General features: G+C 45.4%; 1 protein-coding gene and 1 long non-coding RNA gene across 3 annotated transcripts in view; one reads left to right on the top strand and one right to left on the bottom strand.

The window, feature by feature from the left end:
• Positions 1-23949, top strand: part of STAP2 (signal transducing adaptor family member 2) — a 338860-nt gene that overhangs the window by 64249 nt on the left and 250662 nt on the right. The window contains exon 1 of one of the 2 annotated variants that reach the window (XM_078670195.1): positions 17837-18709. The exons of the other annotated variant lie outside the window; for it this stretch is intronic. Coding sequence (XP_078526321.1) covers positions 18617-18709 — 93 coding nt within the window. The 5' untranslated portion in view covers positions 17837-18616. Of the gene's footprint in view, positions 1-17836; positions 18710-23949 lie in introns of those variants that run through there. 2 annotated transcript variants of the gene reach the window in all.
• Positions 5227-13827, bottom strand: LOC144797707 (uncharacterized). Its single transcript, XR_013603447.1, has 3 exons — positions 13732-13827; positions 6455-6814; positions 5227-5325 (listed from the first exon to the last, which is right to left on the bottom strand). It is a non-coding gene; the product is annotated as an uncharacterized LOC144797707 (long non-coding RNA).

The raw sequence follows: 23949 nt of genomic DNA, 5'->3' as shown, positions 1-23949 counted from the left end.
TGAACCATGATGGGAAAACGGTAGAGGAATAAAAGGTGTTCCTCGTTTCTTCTGGTGTGCAGGTATCATCCCACATACCCAACAATTGGTAGTATTTGTAGCATTATGGGTATGATGCAACAGCTGAATAAATGTGTTATTCAGATAGGACTGTCAATGTTTCTGCTCATGATAAGGAAGAGTGTTATGTAGTGTTCCAGTGGAGCTGGAGTAGTTGCAACAAAAAGCTGTCGAGCAGGAACTGCTTTCTCAATGAACCAAGTGGTTATTGCCAAAACCACCAGGGCAACAAACCGTAGAGCACAAATCATTTTCCTATTCATTTCAATGACAACGATGCTCGATCTTTCTAAGAATCTGTTGAAAACAATCGTTGGAGTTCTTATCCCTTGGGTAGCCGTTGATTTTTTCACCATGGGCCAAGACGGGTGTCACTACACTAATGCAGGGCTGATCCCCCCCCTTGCCTCATTGGCTCTCCGTTTCACAAACCCAGGGTGGTAGCTCAAACAGTCTTGTTCAAAACTGCAGATTCTTTCCTTGGTCTCAAATTGTATCGCGATGTTCCAGGAATCGTCTGGTCCGGGAAGACTTCCGTAGACTTGTCAGATTAGATTGCTTGACCTTTCTCCATCTCCAGAATTTCTCGATGGTCGGTCAGCACAGCAGGTTCCACCAAGGCGGGCGATACACGCTTGCAATGCGCGGTGTGGAGCCAATTCTTTCTGTTCGTCACTCGAACTGTTGTCCTTGTAGCCAACAGCACCTGCTCCGGACCTCGCCACCTCGGCTCCAAGCTGTTCGATCTGTTGAATGCTTTTATCATCATGTGATCACCGGGACGGAGGTCATGGGTCTCACCTGTAGATCTGTCAGGAAGAGCTTCTCGAACCTGTTGGTGAATAGAGGTCAAACTGTCAGTTAATTGTGCCAAATAATCATTCAACAGAACACAAGGTACATCATGTATGGGGCGTGGCTTAGGAACTCCCCAAATGTTCATCGGTCTTCCAAATACTACCTCATACGGTGTAAGACCTGATCGTGAGTGTGGCACAGATCTTATGGATAACAGTGCCAAAGGCAGTGCATCTGGCCACTTTAGGGACGTGGAAGCCAGTATTTTCGCCAGCTTCAATTTTAAGGTAGCATTATACCTTTCCACCAATCCTGCTGATTGTGGGTGCAAGACTGTATGGAATTTCTGTTTGATCCCTAACCCTTTCATGACATAATCAACAACTTGCCCAATAGAATGAGTTCCGTTGTCACTCCACAAAATTTTACAAACACCGTATCTTGGAAAGAATTCCTTCAGAAGCACCTTTGCTCTCGTAAGAGCAGTATTATCCTTTGTAGGGTACGCCTCTATTCATTTACTGAAGGCACATACCACCACTAGGACATATTTTAGATTATTACAGCGTTCAAGCTGGATGTAATCCATCTGCAAAACTTCAAAAGGTGCGATTGGTGTAGCAAACCCTCCTGTAGGAGTTCGTGTCCCTTTTCCAGGATTGTACTGCCAACAGATCAAACAGGACTGTACTATTCTTTTAGCTGTGCTGGCAATTTCAGGATGCTCCCAGACTTGTGTAAGCAAGTTAGTTATTGCTAGAGCTCCAACATGTGCCAGCCCATGTGCCATTTGAACCATAGGTTATAAATAGGCTGCAGGCAATTTCCATTTATTCATTTCTTTGTTACGCCAACAACCCTCATCGTCTAACATTCCTTCTTTGGACCACTGCTGAAGTTCTTACACAGAGGCAGATCTCTGTATGTCCAATACTTCCTCTCTAGCATCATGCCAACGCTCAGCTTGTGATTTTACTACGTACATAGGTGTAGTGCTTTGCTGCATTGCAGTTTCACGAGCTGCATGATCTGCAAAGGCATTTCCTTGTCCTATTTTGTCAGTGATCTTCTTGTGTGTGCTACACTTCATAATGGCAACTTTCTTCGGATATGTAAGTGCAGTCAAGAGATTATGTACTAAATCTCCGTGCATTATCTGCATCCCGTGGGATGGAAGAAAGCCTCTTTCCTTCCAGAGTAGGCCAAAATCATGAACCACTCCAAAAGCATAGCGGCTATCCGTGTAAATGTTCACACATAAGTCAGTACTAAGCTCACATGCTCGTGTCAAGGCTATTAGTTCAGCTGCTTGAGCTGACTTCTGTGGTATGCGAGCTGTTTCCACTACTGTTTCAAGTGTGGTGATTGCATATGCAGCTGAGGTTGTGCCATCCGCTAACTTTAAACAGGACCCATCAACCCACAGCTCCCCATCAACATCTGGAAGGGGCGTATCTTGCAAATCAATGCAACCCTTTGTCTGTTCCTCAGTAAGGAATATACAATCATGAGGCTCCTTTGATTGAGACTGAGTCGCAGGATATAGCAACAAAGTGGCTGGGTTTAGTGTAGCACACCTCTTCAATGTACTATGAGGTGCTAACAGTGTCAATTCGTATCATGTCAAGAGAGCACTAGTTAAATGCCGAGCCTTGGTCTGATTCAAAAGGGCACCTACTGCATGGGGTACTAGCACCAACAGTTTGTGTGACAAAACTGTCCCTTCACTCTGACGTATGGACACAGCTGTTGCTGCAACTGAACGGAAACATCCAGGCAACGCACGAGCAACAGGATCAAGAACTGTAGAAAAATATGCACAGGGACGCTGCTTGTCACCGTGTGTCTGTACTAAAACTGACAATGCACATCCATCTTTCTCGTGTACATAGAGTGTAAAGGCCTTCGTATAATCTGGTAGCAATGGTTTAACAATGTGTGAAAAAACCAATATCCATTGCCTACAAAATGAAGTTAAACCAATAAATGCACGGACATCTTTCTGTGTGGAAGGTACTGGAGTGTCTAGAATTGCTTGAATGCGATCTGATGTCAGTGCACGGCCCTCCTTAGACAGAAGGTGTCCTAAATAGGTCACCTTCGGTCTACAATATTGCAATTTCTTCCGTGATACTTTATGGTGATGTGTCGCAAGAAAAGAAAGTAAGGACAAAGTACATTTTTCACACTACTCAGGTGTATCAACTGCCAAGAAAATGTCATCGACATATTGTATGAGAGCCACTCCTTCAGGCAAAATAAAGGAATAGAGTTGTCTTTTTAAGGCTTGACTATAGATACTCGGACTCTCAGTATACCCTTGAGGAACTCTACAAAATCTGTATGATCTGTTATTTAAAGTGAAACCGAACAAATATCGGCTATCAGGATGAATAGGAATCGAGAAGAAAGCGTTTTTCAAATCCACTACTGAAAATGTAGTTGTTGTTGGAGGGACCAGGGTAAGCAATGTTGTTATGTCAGACACTACAGGGTACTGTGGTACTACAATCTTGTTGACTTCTCTCAAATCAATGCTAATCTATAAATCTTAGTGTCAGTATCTTTTTTCAAAATGGAAAGAATATGACTATTGCAGACATTATAAGGAACTTCTTCCACCACTCCCACCTTAATCAAATCTTGTACAATACGTGTAAGTGCTTCTTCTCCTTCTCGAGAAATTTTATACTGAGGCAATCTCGGCAGTATGGCACCCTCCTTGACACTAATATGTACTGGTGGAATAATCATTTGTCCAACATCGGTGTCTGAAGTAGCACACAAAGTACTAGGGAGTGAAGCTAGTGCAATATCCTCTTTAACAATACAGGATCTCTCAATGATGGGGTGGTTGTCATTTAAAATAACCCGTACTCCTTCTGTCAAGACCCACAATGTTGTCTGGTGTATTTGGAGAAAGCAAAAATTGACATGGCGCAGTAAACTTATCAACATGGAGTGCAAGTGGCTGTGACAATGGTCTAAGGGTGGATGTTCCATCAACACCTATCGATGTAATAGTTAAGCCAGACAGGGGAGCCTTTGGAATCAAGTGTTTAGACAAGGCGCTACGAGTAGCTCCTGTATCAACCAGAAACTGATCAGTAGAACCCAAAACATGTGCTGTAACATAGGGACCCTTCTGATCTACTGAAACTTCAACTGATTCCTTACCCCATCCTAGGCAATCCTATGCATAAGCAGAATCTTGCAAATTAGACGGCTCATAGTTGGACATTTGATATTGATTCCGTCTGTCAAAATTATTAGCTCCCTCTTGTCCACGTGTATTAGCATCAAACCTAGCACGATCATTTGTATTTCCTCTAGGCCCTGAATATCCTGAACAATTTCTCATTAGTCCCCGACCACGTGAACCCTGCTGAGCACGTAGCACTGGACAATTAGAAATCCAATGTCCGAATTGTCTGCAATATGCACAATGATCAACAGACAAATCTACACGAGGATAGGGAGGAAAAGACAAACCATAAGATCCACGTCCACCTCTATTATTACCTCTAGAAGGTGGGCCATAAGCTTTAGCCATCATAACCTTTATTTTTCACTCTTTAGATTTTTTATCCTCCTTACTTTTCACTTCTAATTCTTGTCGTTCATAATACTAAGCCATAGTTAGGAGAGAGACTGGAGAGGAAGTAGTCCATGAACTTTCACTCGCCTTTAGGCGACTAGCTATTTCTGGCAAAAGGTTTGTGACAAATTTATCGACAAACAGATGCCTACCCGTGTCATCTGTCAATGACTGACCACTAAAATCGTGGAATGCTTCTTCAAAGCGTGTGAAGAAGTCTGAAACGGATTCATCTATCTTTTGCTTACAAGACGCTAACATAGTCCAATCTATCTTTTTAGGGGGAATAATCGTCTTTAATTTAACCAAGATAGCTGCTGGAAGATCTAAAATTAGCTGACACGGTTTTTGTGCAGGTTTTCTATCTTTATCTAATTGTTCTATATCTGGCCACAATGCCCCAAATACCACACGATCATCAACTTTACGCACAGTTCTCCACATATCAGGCGGTAATATTAATCCAAAAAACAAATCAATGTCAGACAAACTCATAGTACAAGAGCTAATGGCACCCTCAATTTCTTCATAAAAAGCTGTCGGATTCTTTCGCGGATCAGGCAATGCATTTTTAAGAGCCATGACATCTGCTCTATTCCAAGGAGTGTAAACCCAATTATAAATAAAATACCCTTTCGCGTCAGTAGAAGTCTTATCATCACTTGTGCCGGTTCCTTTAGGAGGAACATATAACGGTGCGGCTTCCCGCATAGGTTTCACATTTACAACTTCTTATCTGTTTCGAGCGTCGGAGCTCGTGCCATGTTGATTCGAGATGTTTGTGCAGCTGTGTCTGCTGCCTTTTTCTCCTCCCCCAAACGGACTGCTTCATCACGTAGTTTAACCAAGCATCTGATTGTGTCAGCCACCTGGGAGAAGACAAAAGAACCTTCCTGTAATTGCTTACAATCAGCTGCTATATCATCTAGCTCTACTTCCACCAAATATTTCCTAAATCGCTCAAGAACCTATGCAGCAAATATCTCGGTGAAATATTTGTGTTCCCTTTCCGACCAATTCTGAATAGTATCTAAGATTTCAATAGCAGTATTAGTACTACGATCGGCTTTATGCGCCGCAGATCTAATCTGAGAGGAACGTTCGGTATTTAACATTGAGCGAGTGTCTCGGGCTTTATCCTGCTCCGTAGGAGAGTCCTCATCTGACTCATCCGTAGCAGAGGGAAGAGTATACAGAGGTGGACAACGATCTAATAAGAGAGAATCATCTTGGGGTTTATTAAGAATAGGATAAAGAGGGCTACGAATAGCGTATTGACCATTTACCTGTAACTGACGCTCCCTATCTTCCCTTTATTTAATTTCTTTAATCTCTTTATTTTTCTTTTCTAATGCTTTTGCATGCACACTTTTACGCTGTTCTTTTTCAATCAAGGCCTGTTCATGCTTCATTCGCTCGTTGCAATTCTTTCTCCCACTTACGCACACAGTCAAACATGTCTTGCCTAGTCTTTCGCTTGAACATCCGTTGCTCCACATACGAAATCTTTCGCACATCAAATGACCCATGCATAGGCCAACGCAACTCAGGATCCTTGCAGGTGTATTTATTCCACAATGTGCTGTACATTATGGACGAAATAACATATTTAATATACATGTCCCTATTAGGCGTCTCCTCAGAGGGGCCGGTTGTGCTTCATCGATTCTCAAATTGGTACCATTACAAAAGCAACACATCTTACGAAGTGTGCTGGAAACAGGCATGCCAAAAATAGTGCAAAATATGCAGTATTATAATCAAAACTAGCGCTTAAAGTACTCTTCGTACGTTGCGCCGTTCAAATATTCTTAGAAGTAGAGAAAAATCTCCTCATTACCTGCCTATATGTATTGCAACACATATATATATACATATTCATAGGACGAGTTCAATATTTGGCCAATTCCATATACAAATGCCACAGTAAGCGTTTCTAAACTACCTTACCACTCCAAGGCGTCAAACTTACAGCAAGTTCCGCAAAACGGCTCTTACCAATCAAATGGTGTCCAGGTTCCTACTGCCAACTTCTCAAATCGTCCAAACGGTCACTGCACGGCGAATCAAGAGAAGAGATCTCAGTCGATGACCGGCGCCACCTGGATGGTCAGATCAGAAAGAAAGGGAAAACGCCGTGGATGCCAAGACTCGGGTCTCCTCCGGCAGTGATCACGTCGAAAGCGAGATTCCAATTCTTCGTCTCGACCAGTCCTTCGGGCATCCGAGTCGCAGATGAGCCCCCACGTTGGAAGCGCCAATTTGTGGTAGCAAGCCCCAGCCAGGCCTACTACTGCAAGGGATTCGCCCTTCTCTGCTTAGAGTCCTTAGACCAATAATAAGAAGTTGGCACAGAAACTGGAATAGAAAAGACAGAGTTTATTAAACCTCATGAGGTGGAACTACATTCACACAACACCCTTCGGTATAGTATGAGGTAGCACACTGACTAGAAGGAGCTTGGTCCTGTTATACCCACACAGGGGCTCAAATGAAGGCGGTACAAGGCAGAGTGTTGGTTTCAAATACATATAAGGTCATACAGAGAGTGTGCTAGCAACAAGTGGGAAGGTGACCGTTAGCTAATTCTGGTGGACACATCTTGACAGTTACAAATTGGGACAGCTGTATGCTCAACTGAGCATGTGCAAAGCAGAAGAGGATAAATATATCTTGTCTCTAGGCAGATTTCAAAAGCAGTTAACAGGAAGGTAGGACAGAGCACATGGCAAACAAAATGGCCAACAGAAATACAAAATGGATTCCGTAAAATGGACAAGATAGTCTCTAAATACAAGATGTCTTCTGCTAATGCTTAACCTAAGCATTGCTAAATTACGACACCTTGACTCCACAAAGACGCCTTCAGCCTCAACTTGAATGGTCTCCCGCTACCTCAACAAGCTCCTGTGAACGAAATCTGACCCCAAAGGGCACCCCTGCATCCTCCACCCCGACCTTGGTGATCCCAGCCGACGGTTCCCAAGCATTGTCCTGCATCCCAACTTACCTATCCAGCAGGTGGTCACCTTCATCCCGCCTCCTGGTCCAAGCTTGCAGCCTATTTGTGTGACCAAGAATCACCATTGAAACACATTGGGTGTCTGATGCTGATTTGCACCCTGCACCCAGTCACTGATGGTGATGTAAGTCTGGTGCTGCCTTGTGCCCCCCCCCCCCCCAGTGCTGGTTTTAACCCCAAAGCCTAAGGCCTGAAACTGCGGATAATCACCTCCTGTGGGTGCCCTCAGTCTCCATTGACAAACATTGGGCACAGTGACCTCTGAACCCAGCTGCCCCAGTGCTACTGGTGGTGCAGTACCTACCTTGTCTGGCCCTTGCCAAGTGTTGGTCCAAACCCCCAAAGACTGGATGTGTAAGTCAAGTACTTACCTGTACATAGTATTTCTGGTATTGTAAAGCATTTTACTGCCTTGCAAAACAATTCCTACTGCATCTTGAAAAGTATTATTGCTATTCTAGAAAGTGTTATTTACCTGAAACTGAGTTCCTCTTGGTTCTAAAATAAAATACCAAAGTAAAAACTTCTTATACAAAACAATTGATCTTGGATTCAGTCTTTGAGTGTGCGTAACCATTTCTTCCCTGTGTGTATACAACAAATGCTTAACACAGGCCTCTGATAAGCCTGACTGCTCAACCACACTACCACAAAAGAGAGTAAGGTATTATCTAGTTTAGCCTCTGTAAAGCCTCTAGGGATCCACTGGACTCTGTGCACTATCCCTTACTTTGGCATAATATATACAGAGCCAGCTTCCTACAACTTGGTCCTAATTCTGCAACTAGACTGCTCAGGAGCCGGTTAGTCCTTATTACCTCAGCTCGGGCACCCCTTGTTTTTCTGTGGCTGCTCAGGTGTCACTTACTACCTGACTGCTCTAACAAAACTTTATACCGGGGGGCGCTTTCTAGCACCGCGGCTGTACAAGCACCACTTCTGTATTATTACCGCATCTGCACAGGTCCTGCTAAATGCTTTTCTGCCGAGGCACTGCTTACTGCTCTGACTGCACTGGCACCAGTTAGTTATTATTACAGTGGTTTCACTTTTTCATCCATGAACAGTGTTCAAGTCCTGTGAAAGTTTCAAAGATGCACAGACACGCCACACAATTAAGAATCAAGATAGTAGGAGTCCCATTGAGGCAATTAAAGGCCCGTACTTGAGCTAAAAGTAGTCAAGATTTTGGTGGGTCCATCTTATGCAAGGAACTCCGTGCGATCTAGGAGAAGGGGAAGAGTTTTTTTTCCCAAAACTAAGAATCTGAACCAACGTGAGGGGAAATCCCCCACATTACAGTCTTAGCTGCGGATCGTTTGGTTCTGTGGTTCCATGCCTTGAAAAGAGGAAGAAAGATAAAAAATATATATACAACAGGGCCCAATTAAGAGGCCCACTTGGTGCCAATGATAACTATTGATAAAAGAGATTGTCTTGAAGAAGGTGGTTTGAATCAGTTGGATACCACCGAATCGTGTCAACGCATATATGGGCTAAATTTGTGGAACTTGCCAGCACACGAGACGTGATTTTTGTATCGATCATGTGCCTGCATTGCTTATTTGCACAAGCTAGCCGATAAATTAATGACCTAGGGCCAGATGTAGGTAATCCCTTTTTACCGATTCTAAAATACCGAATTTTACCGATTCGGTATTTTAGAATCGGTAAATGGGATGTAGATAATTATTTGGTAAATTTTACAGAATCTGTAGGATTCGGTAAATACCGATTCGGTATTTACTGAATCGGTATTCCCCATTCATTTCTATGGGCCTGGAGGCTCATAGGAATGATTGAGAATTACCGATTCGGTAAATACCGAATCAGTAATAGGGGGTAGACCTAAAAGGGTGTCAGGGTGTCACATTGACACCCTGTTGCACCCCTGTAGAGTGCATGGGTCCACATGTGGCAGACATAAGGGCATGTATGTCTGCCACATGGCACTGCATAAAAAGCTCAAAATTGCTTTTTAAAAGGTATTCTGAATTAACCACCAACAAATAGTTGGTGGTAAATAACGAATCCTTAAATGTAAAAAGCACTCACTTGAGTGCTCTCTACATTAAGGATTTGGTAATTTACCGAATCCTACAATTTGGCCACCTACATCTGAAAAGCCTAATTCCGGTCGGTAACGGACGAAATTCGGTAATTTTGGCTGTTACCGACCGGAATTAGGCTTCCTACATCTGGCCCCAAGTGCATTGCCTTGTGTGTTCTCTCTTCTTATTTATGGTGTCTATTTTTAATTATGGTGAAACAGTTTATTAATGTTTTTATTTTGCCTACGAATTGATTATGACACGTATGAATAATAATATTACATTGGATATATTTTGATTTTTTCAACAATATATTTATAGTAAATATTTGATACAGTCAGCTATTCTGTGGCACTACATTTGATAGTGGGGGTTGTCTGTATAAGTTGTAACTGAGTTTGAGATTGTATGTTATTTGAAAGTTTAGTGAATGCGGCCTGGGGTGAGGTTGGATGCCAAAGGGAACACTTTTAGATTTTAAAGTTTGGAAGATGCATGCAAAAGTACCCACATCTAATATACTTCTATGTCTGCACATGTGCCATTAGTTTATATTTTACAGTGGCTACCATTTGTTTTACAGTTTTATATAGTGCAAACTCGACTCATTGGTATTGAAACACTTTATATGAGGACCAGTTACATTACACAAGGACACTTTTTTTTTGTAGTCACAGGTAGATTAACCCCTTCCCTGCACATGACGGAACCACGCCGTGATGAGGCACGGGCGGCGTGTGCTCATGATGGCGTGGTTCCGTTATGCTGCGGCCGCTCCGCCCACGCTGTCCGGGCGAATTAGTGAGTGGGCAGGGTCGTGACGGAACCACGCTGTCATGAGCACAGTTCGCCCGTGACTCATGACGGCGTGGTTCCGTCACGAGCATGGCGATGCCGCGCTCACCCCCGAGCGCCGCAGCGGAATTAGCGCCGCGGCCAAGGTGTTAAGTGATTTGCCTGGAATAACAGAATGTTAAACCAATGCTGTCATTTAAAAAAAAAAAAACAAAGATGAGCAGGGGTTTCAGTTTAGCCACTTTACATGTAATTCATTGTGTTTACTTGAGGAAAACCTTTTAAAATGCAAAATAAATGCTAGCGTGATTGTTGATCTCATTTTCTTAACGCTGGGTTGGAGATATCGGTCAACAAACTGACCAACCGGTTCATGAATGCTTCCACATGTTGAGAGTATCGGTCTAAATGGTGGGTCCGTGGCATTTTTATGGATTTTAGGTACCATGTACATTACCGGGCTTTTCGGATTTTGTTTCAAAAGAAAAGCTTTTGTTTTGTCTTTTATGGTGTCCATCTCCACTGCTTTGTCTACAATGATCTGCAGTTGTTGTGAAAATTCCTTAGTGGGGTTGTTATCCAATTTCATTTACAAGTTCTTATCCATTATATGTTCCCTAACTCGATTTTCATAATGTTCGGTGTTCATTAGTATTAGTGCACCACCTTTATAAACTTTTTGAAATACTATTTTGGGATTATTTGCCAATTTTCTCAGTATGCTCCTGTCTTTTTGAGTGATGTTTCCATGCTCGAAATGCATTGGAGGGTTTCAGACATAAGTGAAGCGTCTTTGATTTAAATCGATGCTTGGAAAATGGATTAATGATTGAAATGAATGAAAAATTAAAAAGAATAAAGAAATCATTTGAATGAAATATAACAATTTGGACTCAGTAACTTTGTTGGAAGTACATTGGATACGAATAGGAGTGCCCAAAGAGGGATGCGACTAATCTCGCATGGACGCACAAACAACTGATTCATGTAACAGACGTTCACCCAGGACGGAACAGTCACCTCTAGGAGCAACCACAAATAGAAAAGGAATATTGGAAAATAACGTTTTACTTCAGTTTACAATCTTTCTACTCACCAAGGGTGGTGCATTAGCCTTTTGATTTGAATATGGTTTTATACTAAGCTCAGAAGTAACTTCCAGGCTCTTTTCCACAGATTATGACTGGAACCTGTACTTTGTAATTCCTGCCCCAGGGTTAAGTTTAGGGTACCACGTGAGGGTGCTTAAGCTTCATGCCAGTTATGTAATATATCAGTTTTCAGAGCTAAAGATTGTTGGCATAATTGAGATTCCAGGTGACTTTGAGCCTGTGAAGCAAAGTTCAGAAGATTAAGTTGCTTCCTGAATAGTTATCCATGAACAGATGACTACTGGCCTGGTGCTTCGGAGACAACCAGAACTCACATATAGCAAGGTTCATGCGCTGCACAAACAATTTGTTTTTTGTAAATTCAGTGCATAGTTTACAGCGGGAGGTGTGTTAAATCTGTCATCTTATTGTATTAAGCATAACTTGCCCCTGACGCTAATACTTCTAGCTGTTCAATACTCTAGTGATGCAGTTGCACACAGAATGTTATAGTCCTGTTCACTTGCATCGATTCACTTGCCTTTCTGTCTATGCATTAAAAAGCCTTGGAATGTGTCCAAAATGTTTCCTGAGGCAAACATGTATTCCTGAATCAGACTGCATGACTCCAGTGTGTATTAATTGTGCAGCTCTTCAGTTCCTACGGGTACAGCACCCAGAATTATGTGCTGCATGGCTAAACACTTAGAAGGTCCAAAAGGTGAGAACTATTGGCTATTCCAATGCTTGTTGGTAAAGACCTTATTCCATTCCATGCGTATGGATGTTAACACCACTGGGAAAAAAATTCGTTTTTAAATACCTGAATACCTCAATCAGCAGCTCAATTGTGACCTTTCATCTTTTCATATGTGCCTGGCAGGTCTTTGACCCCAGGACTACCGTGATGGTAATGTTTGATTATAATTTATTTGGTGAAATCTACAAATTATACAGACAGTGGCTGATTATGTGTTAAGTACGGTAAATTCATATTTTTGCAGGAGGCACAGATTTGCTGTCTAGTCTCAGATTGTTGGATTTGTGTAATTTCAAGATAGCTCTTCTCTGTGAGTTCTGCGTCTCTGAGAGGGCTGTGCTGTCGAAGGCTTACACTTCTGTGCCTGGTGTCACCGGAGACCTAGCTCAGGCACCGGAGTCCTTACTCTGTGAATCAGTTTAAGAGATATATCCGCTGTCTAAAGTGAAAGCCTTATGTTCTTTGTCATGTAAAGAACAGCTCTACTGCTTGAAGCTTGGGCCAGCTTGGATTGCGCCTGAGTTAAAGGGTTTTACACAAAGGTTTATTCTTTGTAAGATCTGTGTAATCTGGTAACTAGTTTTGCTGTCTAAAGCGAATGTACATACGGTCTGTGTAAACAGAGGGTAGCCCCGCTGTGTGGTGCCAGACCCACGAAGCTATGTGTCATGTAGTGATAGCCCATGAGCCTGCGTGTCTGCATGACCTTTGAGCTAGTTCTGCGGTGTGAGGCCCGAGCTTATCAGTTACAGCAACAAAAGGTGATGGATAGAATGCTCGTAAAAGTCTTAGTGGTCGGCTGTCATTCTGGGCCACATTCCACTTAGTCTTTTTTTTTGCCCTCTGCGCCACTATAGCAGATGTATGTCACTGTAGTTCCTCAATTATTTGAATATTTACTTTGACTTATCATTCGTTAAACTTTTGAAATGTAAAATGGTTCTTCATGCCGTGGAATGCAAGTGCGTCTTTGGAAACAGAAGGACACCAAGCTAGTGTAATGGGGAGAGAACAACTGCTCTTGATGTATCTATGTATATTTTAAAGAATTATTAATAATATGTCTTTCAGACATCTGTACCGTGAAGCTAGACCTAGAAAAATGGTTAAGGACATTAGAAATTAACTAGCAGCCCGTCCCGACGTTGTCCGGGTAGGCTTTGCGACACAACTTTATGTGAAAGGTACTCACCAGCATTGCGCACCCCGGACACGGGCACTACATTCACTTTTTGCAAGTGTGTCCTGTTGGTGACCTAACTGCACGGTAAGGTCTTCAGGCCACCTACCTTCCCCCTAAATTCCCTGCTGGCTTAGAGCTGCCTCGTTGCATGAGCTCTTCCCCCCTACCAAGGCATTCATTCCCTCAGAAGAGACAATGCTGCTGAAGCGGAGCTGTGCGTGCTACCTTCGGAAGTGCAGCACCTCGCACCCACAAACACAGCTGCGCTGCATCTTATGGGCTGGGCACCAGCACAACACAATGTACGCGCTCATGGCCGTTTGTTGGGCATGTTGTACTCCGCAGGACACAACTTGATGTGAAAGGTACTCACCAGCATCGCGCACCCCGGACACGCCGCCTAAGGTCCGGTAACTATCCGTTGTGCGTGTGGCGTTTGTTGGGCATGTCGGACTCCGCAGGGTGTCTGTTCCGCGGTCCTGTCCGTTTGTTGGGCATGTCGGACTCCGCAGGGTGTCTGTTCCGCGGTCCTGTCCGTTTGTTGGGCATGTCGGAGTCTGCAAGGTGTCTGTTCCTCGCTCCTGGCCGCCCAATCGCACATTACGCTCCTGACCGGTTTACTTTACCAAAATGGCCGACCCCGTCACTCTTATGTGATGTCAGCACGCCTACTGCATTCAACGTTGCGCTTCTTCCAAGGGACTACTTTGGCAAAGAACGTACTTTGCCCTTCTAACGTATATTTTTTGCTGCTATATAGCCTATGTCCATCTGCTTACCCTGCCCTTTCCAATGGTGTATTGGGTGTTTTGATTGGCGCTGTGGTTCCTGAGTTTACCCGCCTCAAAGGTTCACAGTTCTCTCTTTATAATAGTAGTATAGATAATACAAAAAACATTTTCCCACTTCTGATGGGTACATTTTCCCAAGGATTCATCAGCCTAGGAGTATCCCACCATGGGCCAGTCTGGATTGGAAATGTTTCTACAGCAATAGCTCTCCAATGCTGCCCGATTGCGCCATCCAGCTTTAGCTATGTTCCACTTATGAGATGTGACAACGTTAGAGTATATTAAGCTCAAGCTGGTGCACCAGCGTCAGTTCCTGTTTTCCGCGCTTCATTGACGCAGGTCCTAAGTAGAACTTCACTGGTGTAATCTCTCAGCATTCCTCCATCAACTAGGCCAAATGTCTTCTCTGAAGATTTATTGGCTGAAACCATGACACGGATGCCACAACAAAAAGTCATTATTGGACTTGCATGACGTCTGCATGTGGTGTTTGTGCTCAGAAAATTACATAGCATCCTATGACTATTGTGCCTCCATACATCCAAAAGCTATCAGGGGCGGGAAGCAAAACTATTTTTGGCCTAGGTATTCCCTTAACTTTCAAGTATGCCTGCTGAGAAGGAACAATCTTAAAAAATATCTTCTGACAAGATAGCACTAAAAGTAGCAGAAGGAGAAATCATCCTCTTCCTTGAGGAGCTCCTCAGGCTCAGATAAACTCTGTATATTGAAAAAATTAGATGGAAGTTTCCAGTTGCATTGGCTGGCCCGGCACAGGTCAAGGACTTCTGTCTGGCAATGCTGGACGTATTCAATGTAGGTACAGACCCCTCAGGACCATTCCCAAAGGACGAACCTGCTCCGGCCAGCTTGACTGCGACCCTCACGTGTGCCGACTCCAGTCCTCCACAGGCAGGGCGGACTGGGAACCACAACCGGCCCTGGCAAAGTGCTCGGCCGGCCCCCCCTCCCCACTCGGAGGTGTTGCAGGTGCCGCCCAGCAGTCCTCAAGAAGAAATCGACACAGCATAACAAAGAATAACTCTCCCAGCTTCACTTCTGAATCATTAATATTACAAGGTGAATTTGTTGAATCTAACATTGACATAAATTGGATGTAGAAATCGAATTTTTCAAGAAAGCAGATAAGAAAGTTGTGTGCTGATTTATTCGGATATTACAATTGAAAGATATACTTAATAATCTAAGCCTGCGAATGTGCTGTCACTCACCGAAATGCACATTGCACCTCCAGGCCCACTAAGCAATGACTTTGCCTGCGCAGTCCTGTGCTGCTCGTGCACTTTCAGTGTATGGACATGGTGGGCCGAGCCCTGCTTCTTTCCAGCCCTGTGCTGCGTGTGCACCTGCATTGTATGCACATGGTGGCAGTGCCCTGCTTCAATCCAGCCCTGTGCTGCGCATGCACCTGCATTGTATGCACACGGTGGGCAGTGCCCTGCTTCTTTCCAGCCCTGTGCTGTGCGTGCACCTGCATTGTGTGCACATGGTGGGCTGTGCCCTGCTTCTATCCAGCCTTGTTCTGGGCGTTCACCTGCATTGTATGCACATGGTGGGTGGTGCTCGCTTCCATCCATCCCTGTGCTGCAGGTTCACCTGCATTGTATGCACATTGTGGCAGGTGACCTGCTTCCATCTACCCTTGTGCTGGGCGTGCACCTGCATTGTGTGCACATGGTGGGCGGTGCCCTGCTTCCATCCAGCCTTGTGTTGGGCGTGCACCTGCATTGTATGCACATGGTGGGCGGTGCCCTGCTTCTATCCAGCCTTGTGCTGGGCGTTCACCTGCATTGTATGCACATGGTGGGTGGTGCTCGCTTCCATCCAGCCCTGTGCTGCAGGTTCACCTGCATTGTATGCACATTGTGGCAGGTGACTTGCTTCCATCTAGCCTTGTGCTGGGCGTGCACCTGCATTGTATGCACATGGTGGGTGGTGCTGTGCTTTCATCCAGCCCTGTGCTGCGGATGCACCTGCATTGTATGCACATTGTGGCAGGTGTCCTGCTTCCATCTAGCCCTGTGATGGGCGTGCACCTGCATTGTGTGCACATGGTGGGCGGTGCCCTGCTTCCATCCAGCCTTGTGTTGGGCGTGCACCTGAATTGTATGCACATGGTGGCAGTGCCCTGCTTCCATCCAGCCTTGTGTTGGGCGTGCACCTGCATTGTGTGCACATGGTGGGCGGTGCACTGCTTCCATCCAGCCTTGTGTTGGGCGTGCACCTGCATTGTGTGCACATGGTGGGCGGTGCACTGCTTCCATCCAGCCTTGTGTTGGGCGTGCACCTGCATTGTATGCACATGGTGGGCGGTGCCCTGCTTCCATCCAGCCTTGTGCTGGTCGTGCACCTGCATTGTATACACATTTGTGTCATGGTCCCTGCTTCCATCGAGCCCTATGCTAAGTGTGCACCTGCATTGTATGCACATAACTTTTTATTAACTGTGCGATTATTTAAAATCTTTACTGTATAAAACACATAAACAGCACCCCCCTCCCAACTACCCTTCCCCCAGTAAAAACCCAGTGTTCTGCTTTAAAATAGTACCGTGGCTACACAGGCTCTATTTACTACTTTGTGTCCATTTAAAACTGCAATTAAAAGATTTTTTTTTTAAGAAGTTAAAATATTGGGATAGCACCGTTTCGCATTTTTGCACCTCTAAGGATCAATGGTTATATAAGAATCCAACAGGGTCATTCTCTCCATGATACTAATTGTCATTAAGAAAAGTTCTTAACGAGACTCCTGATTGGCCCCAAGTTTAATTTCTGATTCCAGTGGCCTTGAAAGAAACGCCTGAATTAGGTGACGACTAACCGGGTTAGGGCACCAGGTCATTTTCATTACAGAATGACAGGACCCCTAAGTTCTGTGGCCTTTTGATGGAAATCAGGTGCAATTCTAATTTGATGGATAAACTTGCCAACCCTGGCAAGTAACCAAGTTGTGGTTTCTGAAAAGCACCAGTCCGAGGCCTCTCTGCAGGTTCTGAGGCCCAAGTCCCTTAGGGCCGGGCGCAGCAAACGACGACAAGCGTGCGCTGGCCAGCTTGTATGCACATGTTGGGCCTAGAACTGCTTCCCTCCAGCCCTGGGCTGAGTGTGCATGTGCACTGTATACACATTTGTGGCATGGTCCCTACTTCCATCGAGCCCTATGCTTAGTCTGCACCTGCATTGTATGCACATGTTGGGCGGTGCCCTACTTCCATCCAGCCTTGTGCTGGGCGTGCACCTGCATTGTATGCACATGTTGGGCCTAGCCCTGCTTCCATCCAGCCTTGTGCTGGGCGTGCACCTGCATTGTATGCACATGTTGGGCCTAGCCCTGCTTCCCTCCAGGCCTGTGCTGTGCATGCACCTGTATTGTATGCACATGGTGGGCGGTGCCCTGCTTCCATCGAGCCCTATGCGAAGTGTGCACCTGCATTGTATGGCTTCCATCCAGTCGTGTGCTGAGCGTGCACCTGCACTGCAAACGCGTCGTGGTCCCTCCCTGCTGCCTGTACACGGCGTCAGGTGCCATAATCCCGTCTATCCCCCTGCTGCCTGTGAATCTACTCTGCATACGCGGCGAGTGCGCTGTCCCCCTCCCCTCCTGTCCCGTGCTGCCCGTGCCCCTGCAGTGCCTGCCCACGGTGCCAGGTGCCCCGGTCCTTCCACTTCCTCGTGGATCTTGCCGTCCAATCAGAGTGTGCGCTGGGCGGGTTCGCTGGAGTCACTCTTTGGCCGCAAGCACCTGTATTATTGTGTGTCCGCTTCCTGCTCCGTGCGCAGCTCGCAGGAGGCACCTGTGCCCGTGCCCCAGCCGCATCGGTGTACTCCAGCCTGCCCGGTTCTGAGCGCCGCCTCCTGTGCGCCTGGAGGGCCCGCGTCCTGCGTGCCTGGCTCCGGCCCTGAGCTCGGCTCACAGGGTACCTCGAACCTTTACTTCAGCCAGCTGCCTGCTTTGTGCCTGTGCGCAGATGATGGGCCTGTGCCGTGGGCAGCAGGTCACCGGACTTTAGCTCCGCACAGGACGGGCCCGGATCCTGTGTGAATGGTGCCTGCCTCGCTCCTCTGCACGCGTGGCGCCTGCCTCGTGAGCAGCTGCTCTAGGTCCTGCGCTCCAGGTCTCTGCCCCTGACCCCCAAACCCATGTGAGAGACCTGGTTCATGGGTACAAGGTACCTGCTTCTCAGTCCTGTACTCTGGGCACCCGAGATCTTTACACAGGAGGAACAGCTCTCCTGTGTCCCTGGCTTTTGAGCTTCAGCTTTGCCCGTCACAGGCTCGTGTGTACCAGGCTCCTCCACACCACAGGCCCTGCCAGCCGACACCTGGTCTTCACCCCTGAGCAATACAAGGCCTGCCGCCCTGGTCCCCAGACCCTGCTTCTAGGCTCCTCCAAACCACAGCCTTTTTCCCCTGCACTGCCCCCCTGGCCGGCGTGACTCCCGAGATGGCATCTGGGTTGCCCAATCCCAAGGCTGCCCGGATGAAGCCAGCTCACTACTACGAGGGCATGATGAAGAAGAAGGGTCCAGGGGAGACGGTAAGTGGCGCCCCTGGCGCTTTCTTCTCACAGATTTTCAGACCCTGTCTGACCTGCACACATCTCCCTGTAGCCCACCAATCTGGTGCCTCTTAAGGGCCTGCAGGGCTGAGGTAGGCTCTCTCCTCCATAGACAGGTGATTGCTTCGCGCCCTCTGAGAGGCCATCAGGCTGGGGCAGAGTCACTCCCATTCCAGGCACTGCGTGACAGCCCCACAGGCCCTCGAAGTATCCACTCTTTAGGCTACTGGAAAATCCCTTACAGTAATAACTTGTGATTTATAGAGATTTTGTATCTAAAATGCTTCAGGTCGAACATGTTAATTTCCATTATTAATAGCCAATCCGAATTAATACATATTTTGTAGTCATTGTAAGGATGAAAGACTGAGTTCCCCCCAGCAGGATTTCCACCCTGCAGCTCAGGATGGATGTGTTTGGTGCGTTTTTTGTGAAAGGAAACTCGAATGTCTTTTGAGGGAAGCCTTTTGTTTGGAACGTTTTTGACTGAAAATGTACCAGTTACATTATTTAGTAATTTTCGTTGAAATGCTTTATTCGAAAATATTTAAGTTGGAATGTAGCTAATCTTTCTTTAGCAATGTTTTGATAGTAATTACTCTTTTACCTCTGTTTCTAGCGAATTCCGAACAGGTACCTGCCACAAATCATTGTTTTACCATTGTTGCAAAACGTACAATATATAGAGCTTTTACTCCGGCATAAACTTGGACTTGGGCAGCAGAGCTACCACTCAGGTTACATACATGATACCTTCTGACGTATAGACAACAGCGCTATGCTTCAGGTAACATACATTCTACTGGGTTTTGCTTTGGACAGCCTAGCTACACCTAGCTAATTCATGGGGAAAAAATTTGAAGCACCCCTCAGGTCACGCCACACGCTTTCCGGCCTCGGACAGCAGTGCTGTCTCTCGCTCTATACAGGTGTTACAGGTTCCAGCTTTAAGCAGCAGAGCTGCCCCATAGGGTATGCAGATTTTAATAGGATCAGCCTTTAGGTGCCTGAGCTAGCACTCTGATGACCCATATGGCATTGAGTGAGCTTCAGGCAGCAGAGTTATCCCTTGGGTTTTACACATGTTAAAGGTTCTGGGTTTTGACAGCAGAGCTGTCACTCAGGTGACGCAGTTCTTATAGGCTCAGCCCCTAGCCGCAGCTGAGCTAGCCCTCCATCGGCCTACGTGGCATAGACTGTGCTTCAGTCAGCAGAGTTCTCTCTCAAGTTATACAGATGTTCAGGCTTTGGAAAGCAGAGCTATCACCCACATTACATCGTGCTTACAGAGCTAGCCCTTCGGTGGCTCCGGTGGCATAGACCGTGCTTCAGACAGCAGAGTTATCCCTCAGGTTATAAAGATGCTTGCTATAGGGTCAGACGTTTGGTATTGGTCCTGACCCACAGCATGTAGACATGGTCTGGGGTTGTTAAGTTGAAAGTTCCCTGTTGAGTAGCTCGTGAGGCTCTATGTGGCCATTCCATGGCATTTCAGACGGTTTTGTCTGGCACAGGACCCAGGACCCATGTCTATTGATTCTCCACAGTAGCAAGTCTAATATGTGCCTGTATGAAACCTGTCTCATAACTGCTTTGAGGCTCACTGAGTCCATAGAGCCCTCAATGCATCTCCAGTCTGATGAGGGTTGTCTTTCCGAGCTGGGCTGCACGGCTGATGTTGCACTGGGCAGCTCCCCCTAGGTGTAGCTCCAGTAGAAACACCCACTGCATTTTCAACCTCACCTGCAGCTATGGCAGAGCTCTCTGGGATCACTGGGTGCAAAAACCTAACCCTCCTCTCACTAACCCATTGAGATACCTCCAGGCACTAGAGGTTACAGGTGCAGAGCAGTGCTTAAGTTATATACAAAATTGCAATAAAATCAGTGGATCGTCTCAAAGTTGCTGCCGAATGCTGGGGTTGCCGAATACCAAGGCTGTCGGTGTCTTGATTCTTAAGTAGAACTTTAAAATGAACTCCTCTGTAATCATTTTAACAAAGCCTTTCTTTGTTTAATTAACTTACCAGTCAAAGGTCATTTACTGATCAATGGAATAAATATACCGTCCAGGACATTAAATGCTAGTCATTGCAAGTGATTTCACAATGTTTGCATTAAAGGATCTGGATGGAACCCTAGAGTACTCACTTTCCTCGGCATGTTTTGAATAGCATGTCAGGCAAAAGTTAAAAGCAATTTATATAGTTTAAAAATAATTGGCAAATATATACCAATAAAAGCACAGCAATGAAAAACGAAGGTTACCAGTTTCACCCAAAATTTACAAGCGGTTTGTGTATTTAAACCCCCCCCCCCCCAAAAACCAAGTTAAGTCAACAAAGTAGATTGCTTCTGTATTACATACAATGATTCAGTGAATTCTATATTTAAATAACCGCATTAAGCTGTAGGTTTGTAAAACCGCGATCTTAACTTCTCTCTTGTCAGATGCAACTTTTTTTTACAACCTAGATCTTGTTATTTTGCTTTCCCCATTATAGACCAGACTACAAGTACCAGAATACAATGTATTTCCTACTCATACCTGAAATGGAAAAATGCGAAGTCACTGTGTGAGGTCTAATGGATGATTTCTTGTTCACATATGGAGCATGGAAGTCTTTTCCTTAATTTTTTCCACAATGTGCGTTTGTGTTTTTCATAATGGTAGCTCCCCTAACGGGAATGTTCAGATGCTTTGGAAATTTTAGTTTTTTTTTAGGTTTCCAAAATAAAATCCTTCCCTTTTGTATTAACAAGTCAGTCCGTGATACTGAAGCATTGTCTATGGGTCGGCGAGAAAGGGGACCAAGCACATGATTTCTCCATAATATTGTGAGAGGTCTGAATGTAGTAAATGTGTATTTCTAGGTACAGTGCCTGACACAGTTGGGGTAAATTACCTGCATAGGGTCCTCTAACATGCCTCCGCCAGGAAAAGTCCTGCTACGTGTGCATAAAAATGATCTGTTTGGATGAACGACAAAGTTTCCCCCAAGGTGTCACTCAGCGTGTCATTTGTGAGGCCTGAAATGTGACATGTTAGCTGCTGCAAACAATGAAATGTCTCACATAAGCAGTCTTACAACTTGTTAGCCCTGTTTAACATAGCTAAATTTAGGCATGGTGTCTGCTGCACATGCAATAAACTAAGGGGTGGAGTTCTGTAGGGACACGCAATTTATTTTAATCCAAATAGATGCATTGAAAAGGTAACAGCATCTCTTACACTGAATGTGAACCCCTCAACTAGTAAGTTACATTTGTTACCAGGGCCATTGGAATTATGGCACATGAAAGGAGCAAATTATGCAGCAGGGTTGACCAAATTATGGGACAAGAAAGGGCTAATTATGTGACGTAATGTGGCACATTTTATGATTGTATTATTTCATAATTGTATCCCTTTGTAACAGGTTAACACTGCATCGAAAAAGTTGACCTACTGTGTACAAGTTTAACATACAAATACAGTAAAAAGTAACAGAAAGGTGATGCGGGGTAGGTTGAGATGAGGTATATTGGAGAGGGGTGGCGTGGTATAAATAGGATTGGAGAGGAGTAGAGTCTATTGGAGTGGAGTACATTAGGGTGGTGTAAATAGGGTTTGGGTAGATAGGGTTTGGGTAGATAGGGTGGGGTAGATAGGGTTGGGGTAGATTTGGGTAGGCTAGATTGTGGTAGGGTAGATTGGGGTGGGTTATAGATTTGAGTGCAGTGTGGTAAATTGGGAGTTGAGTGGGGTAGACTGGGTGGATTAGAGTGGGGTTGATTGGAGTGGAGTGGGGTAGATTGTGGTGGATAGGAGTGGGGTAGAGAGGAGTGTGGTAGATTACAGTGGAGTTAGATATATTGGATTAGGATAGAGAGGGTTGGATTGGGGTAAGCGGCTGTAGTGGGGTAGATTGGAGCGTAGTGGGGGATAGACTGGAGTTGAGTGGGATAGATTGTGGTAGAGTGGATTGCATTGGGGTAGACTTGAGTGGGATAAATTTGGATAGAGTGGAGTGGGGTAGATTAGAGAAGAGTGGAATAAGTGGTGTGGAGTGGAGGGGTGTAGACTTGTGCGTTGTGGCTTGGAGTCGAGTGGCATGTTGTAGAGTGTCTTAGAGGAGAGAAAAGTTGAGTTGCATGTAGTAGAGTGGGAAGGTATAGAATGGAGACGCGTGTTGTAGAGTGGAGGACTGTAAAGTGGAGTGGAGTGGCGTAGTGTGGAGTATTCATGGTATGGTAGCTTACTGCTATTACAGACAACACATTTTCAATTGAAGTGACCATTACAGTTGTAAACCTGGGCAGGGAGTGCCTGGCAGTGGATTAAATAAGCATGAGCTTGACACAAGACAACGCAGCCTTGATATTCAGCCCGCTGACATGATTGCGCCAGAAGCGGACTTCTGGGCAGAGCCCTGGGCACTGGCACTCATTCTTTCACCAGTTAAGCACCGACTGTTGGTCACCACCCACTTTCACCTTCACAAATAGAGCACATTTGCTGGGTGTCTGTGTAGTCCTGATTTCTGTCACTGGCAGGCCTGGGCGGTAAATTCTGTTCCGCTCGTGGAATTTGCAGAATTTGTATAATTTTGCGTATAATTTTTTGTTTGTTCGCGCTTTCCAAATGCGTGTTTGCAAGATATTTCTCCCCGAGCACGCAAACAGTGTTCGCGAACAGGAAAAAAGCATCGCGAACGGGCAGAAGAAGCAATTCCGTGCGTTCACGGAACTTTTGCGTGCTCGCTGAGATTTTTTCCCGTTTCGCGGAGTTTTGCGGAGCGCGACTACGCAAATTCCGCCCACTCCTAGTCACTGGCCCATAGCACAGGTGAATTCTTGTCTCATACTCTCTCTTCTTTCGCTTACACCATCTCTTCTTTCTGTGTTATATTTTGGTACCAACATTATATGGCTCATGTTTACCGTTTGTACAACCCCCACTAGTGCTTTTGGAGTCTGGCGCTTTAGGGAAGTGAAATTCTGTTTCCTCTAGTCGATATTTATTTATCCTGTTGTTTTTAACCACTCGATGTTCATTCGTTACGTGCTGTACAAATAAACAAAGTCCTTGTTCTCTGCCAGTAAATGGGTGGAGCTCCGTTTTCAGCACTTCCAAACTGGCACCGGCAAGTTTACTCTGTCATCCCCGCATGCGCAGGAGGCAGTGTGCACAAGTTGTAATGCCTGAAAAAACAGCAACACAGGACATTGCGACACTGT

This window comes from Lissotriton helveticus, chromosome 12 (genome assembly GCF_964261635.1).
Source record: "Lissotriton helveticus chromosome 12, aLisHel1.1, whole genome shotgun sequence".
NCBI lineage: Eukaryota > Metazoa > Chordata > Amphibia > Caudata > Salamandridae > Lissotriton > Lissotriton helveticus.
The sequence above is the reverse complement of the archived record's forward strand: the minus strand, read 5'-3'. Positions and strand labels throughout refer to the sequence as shown.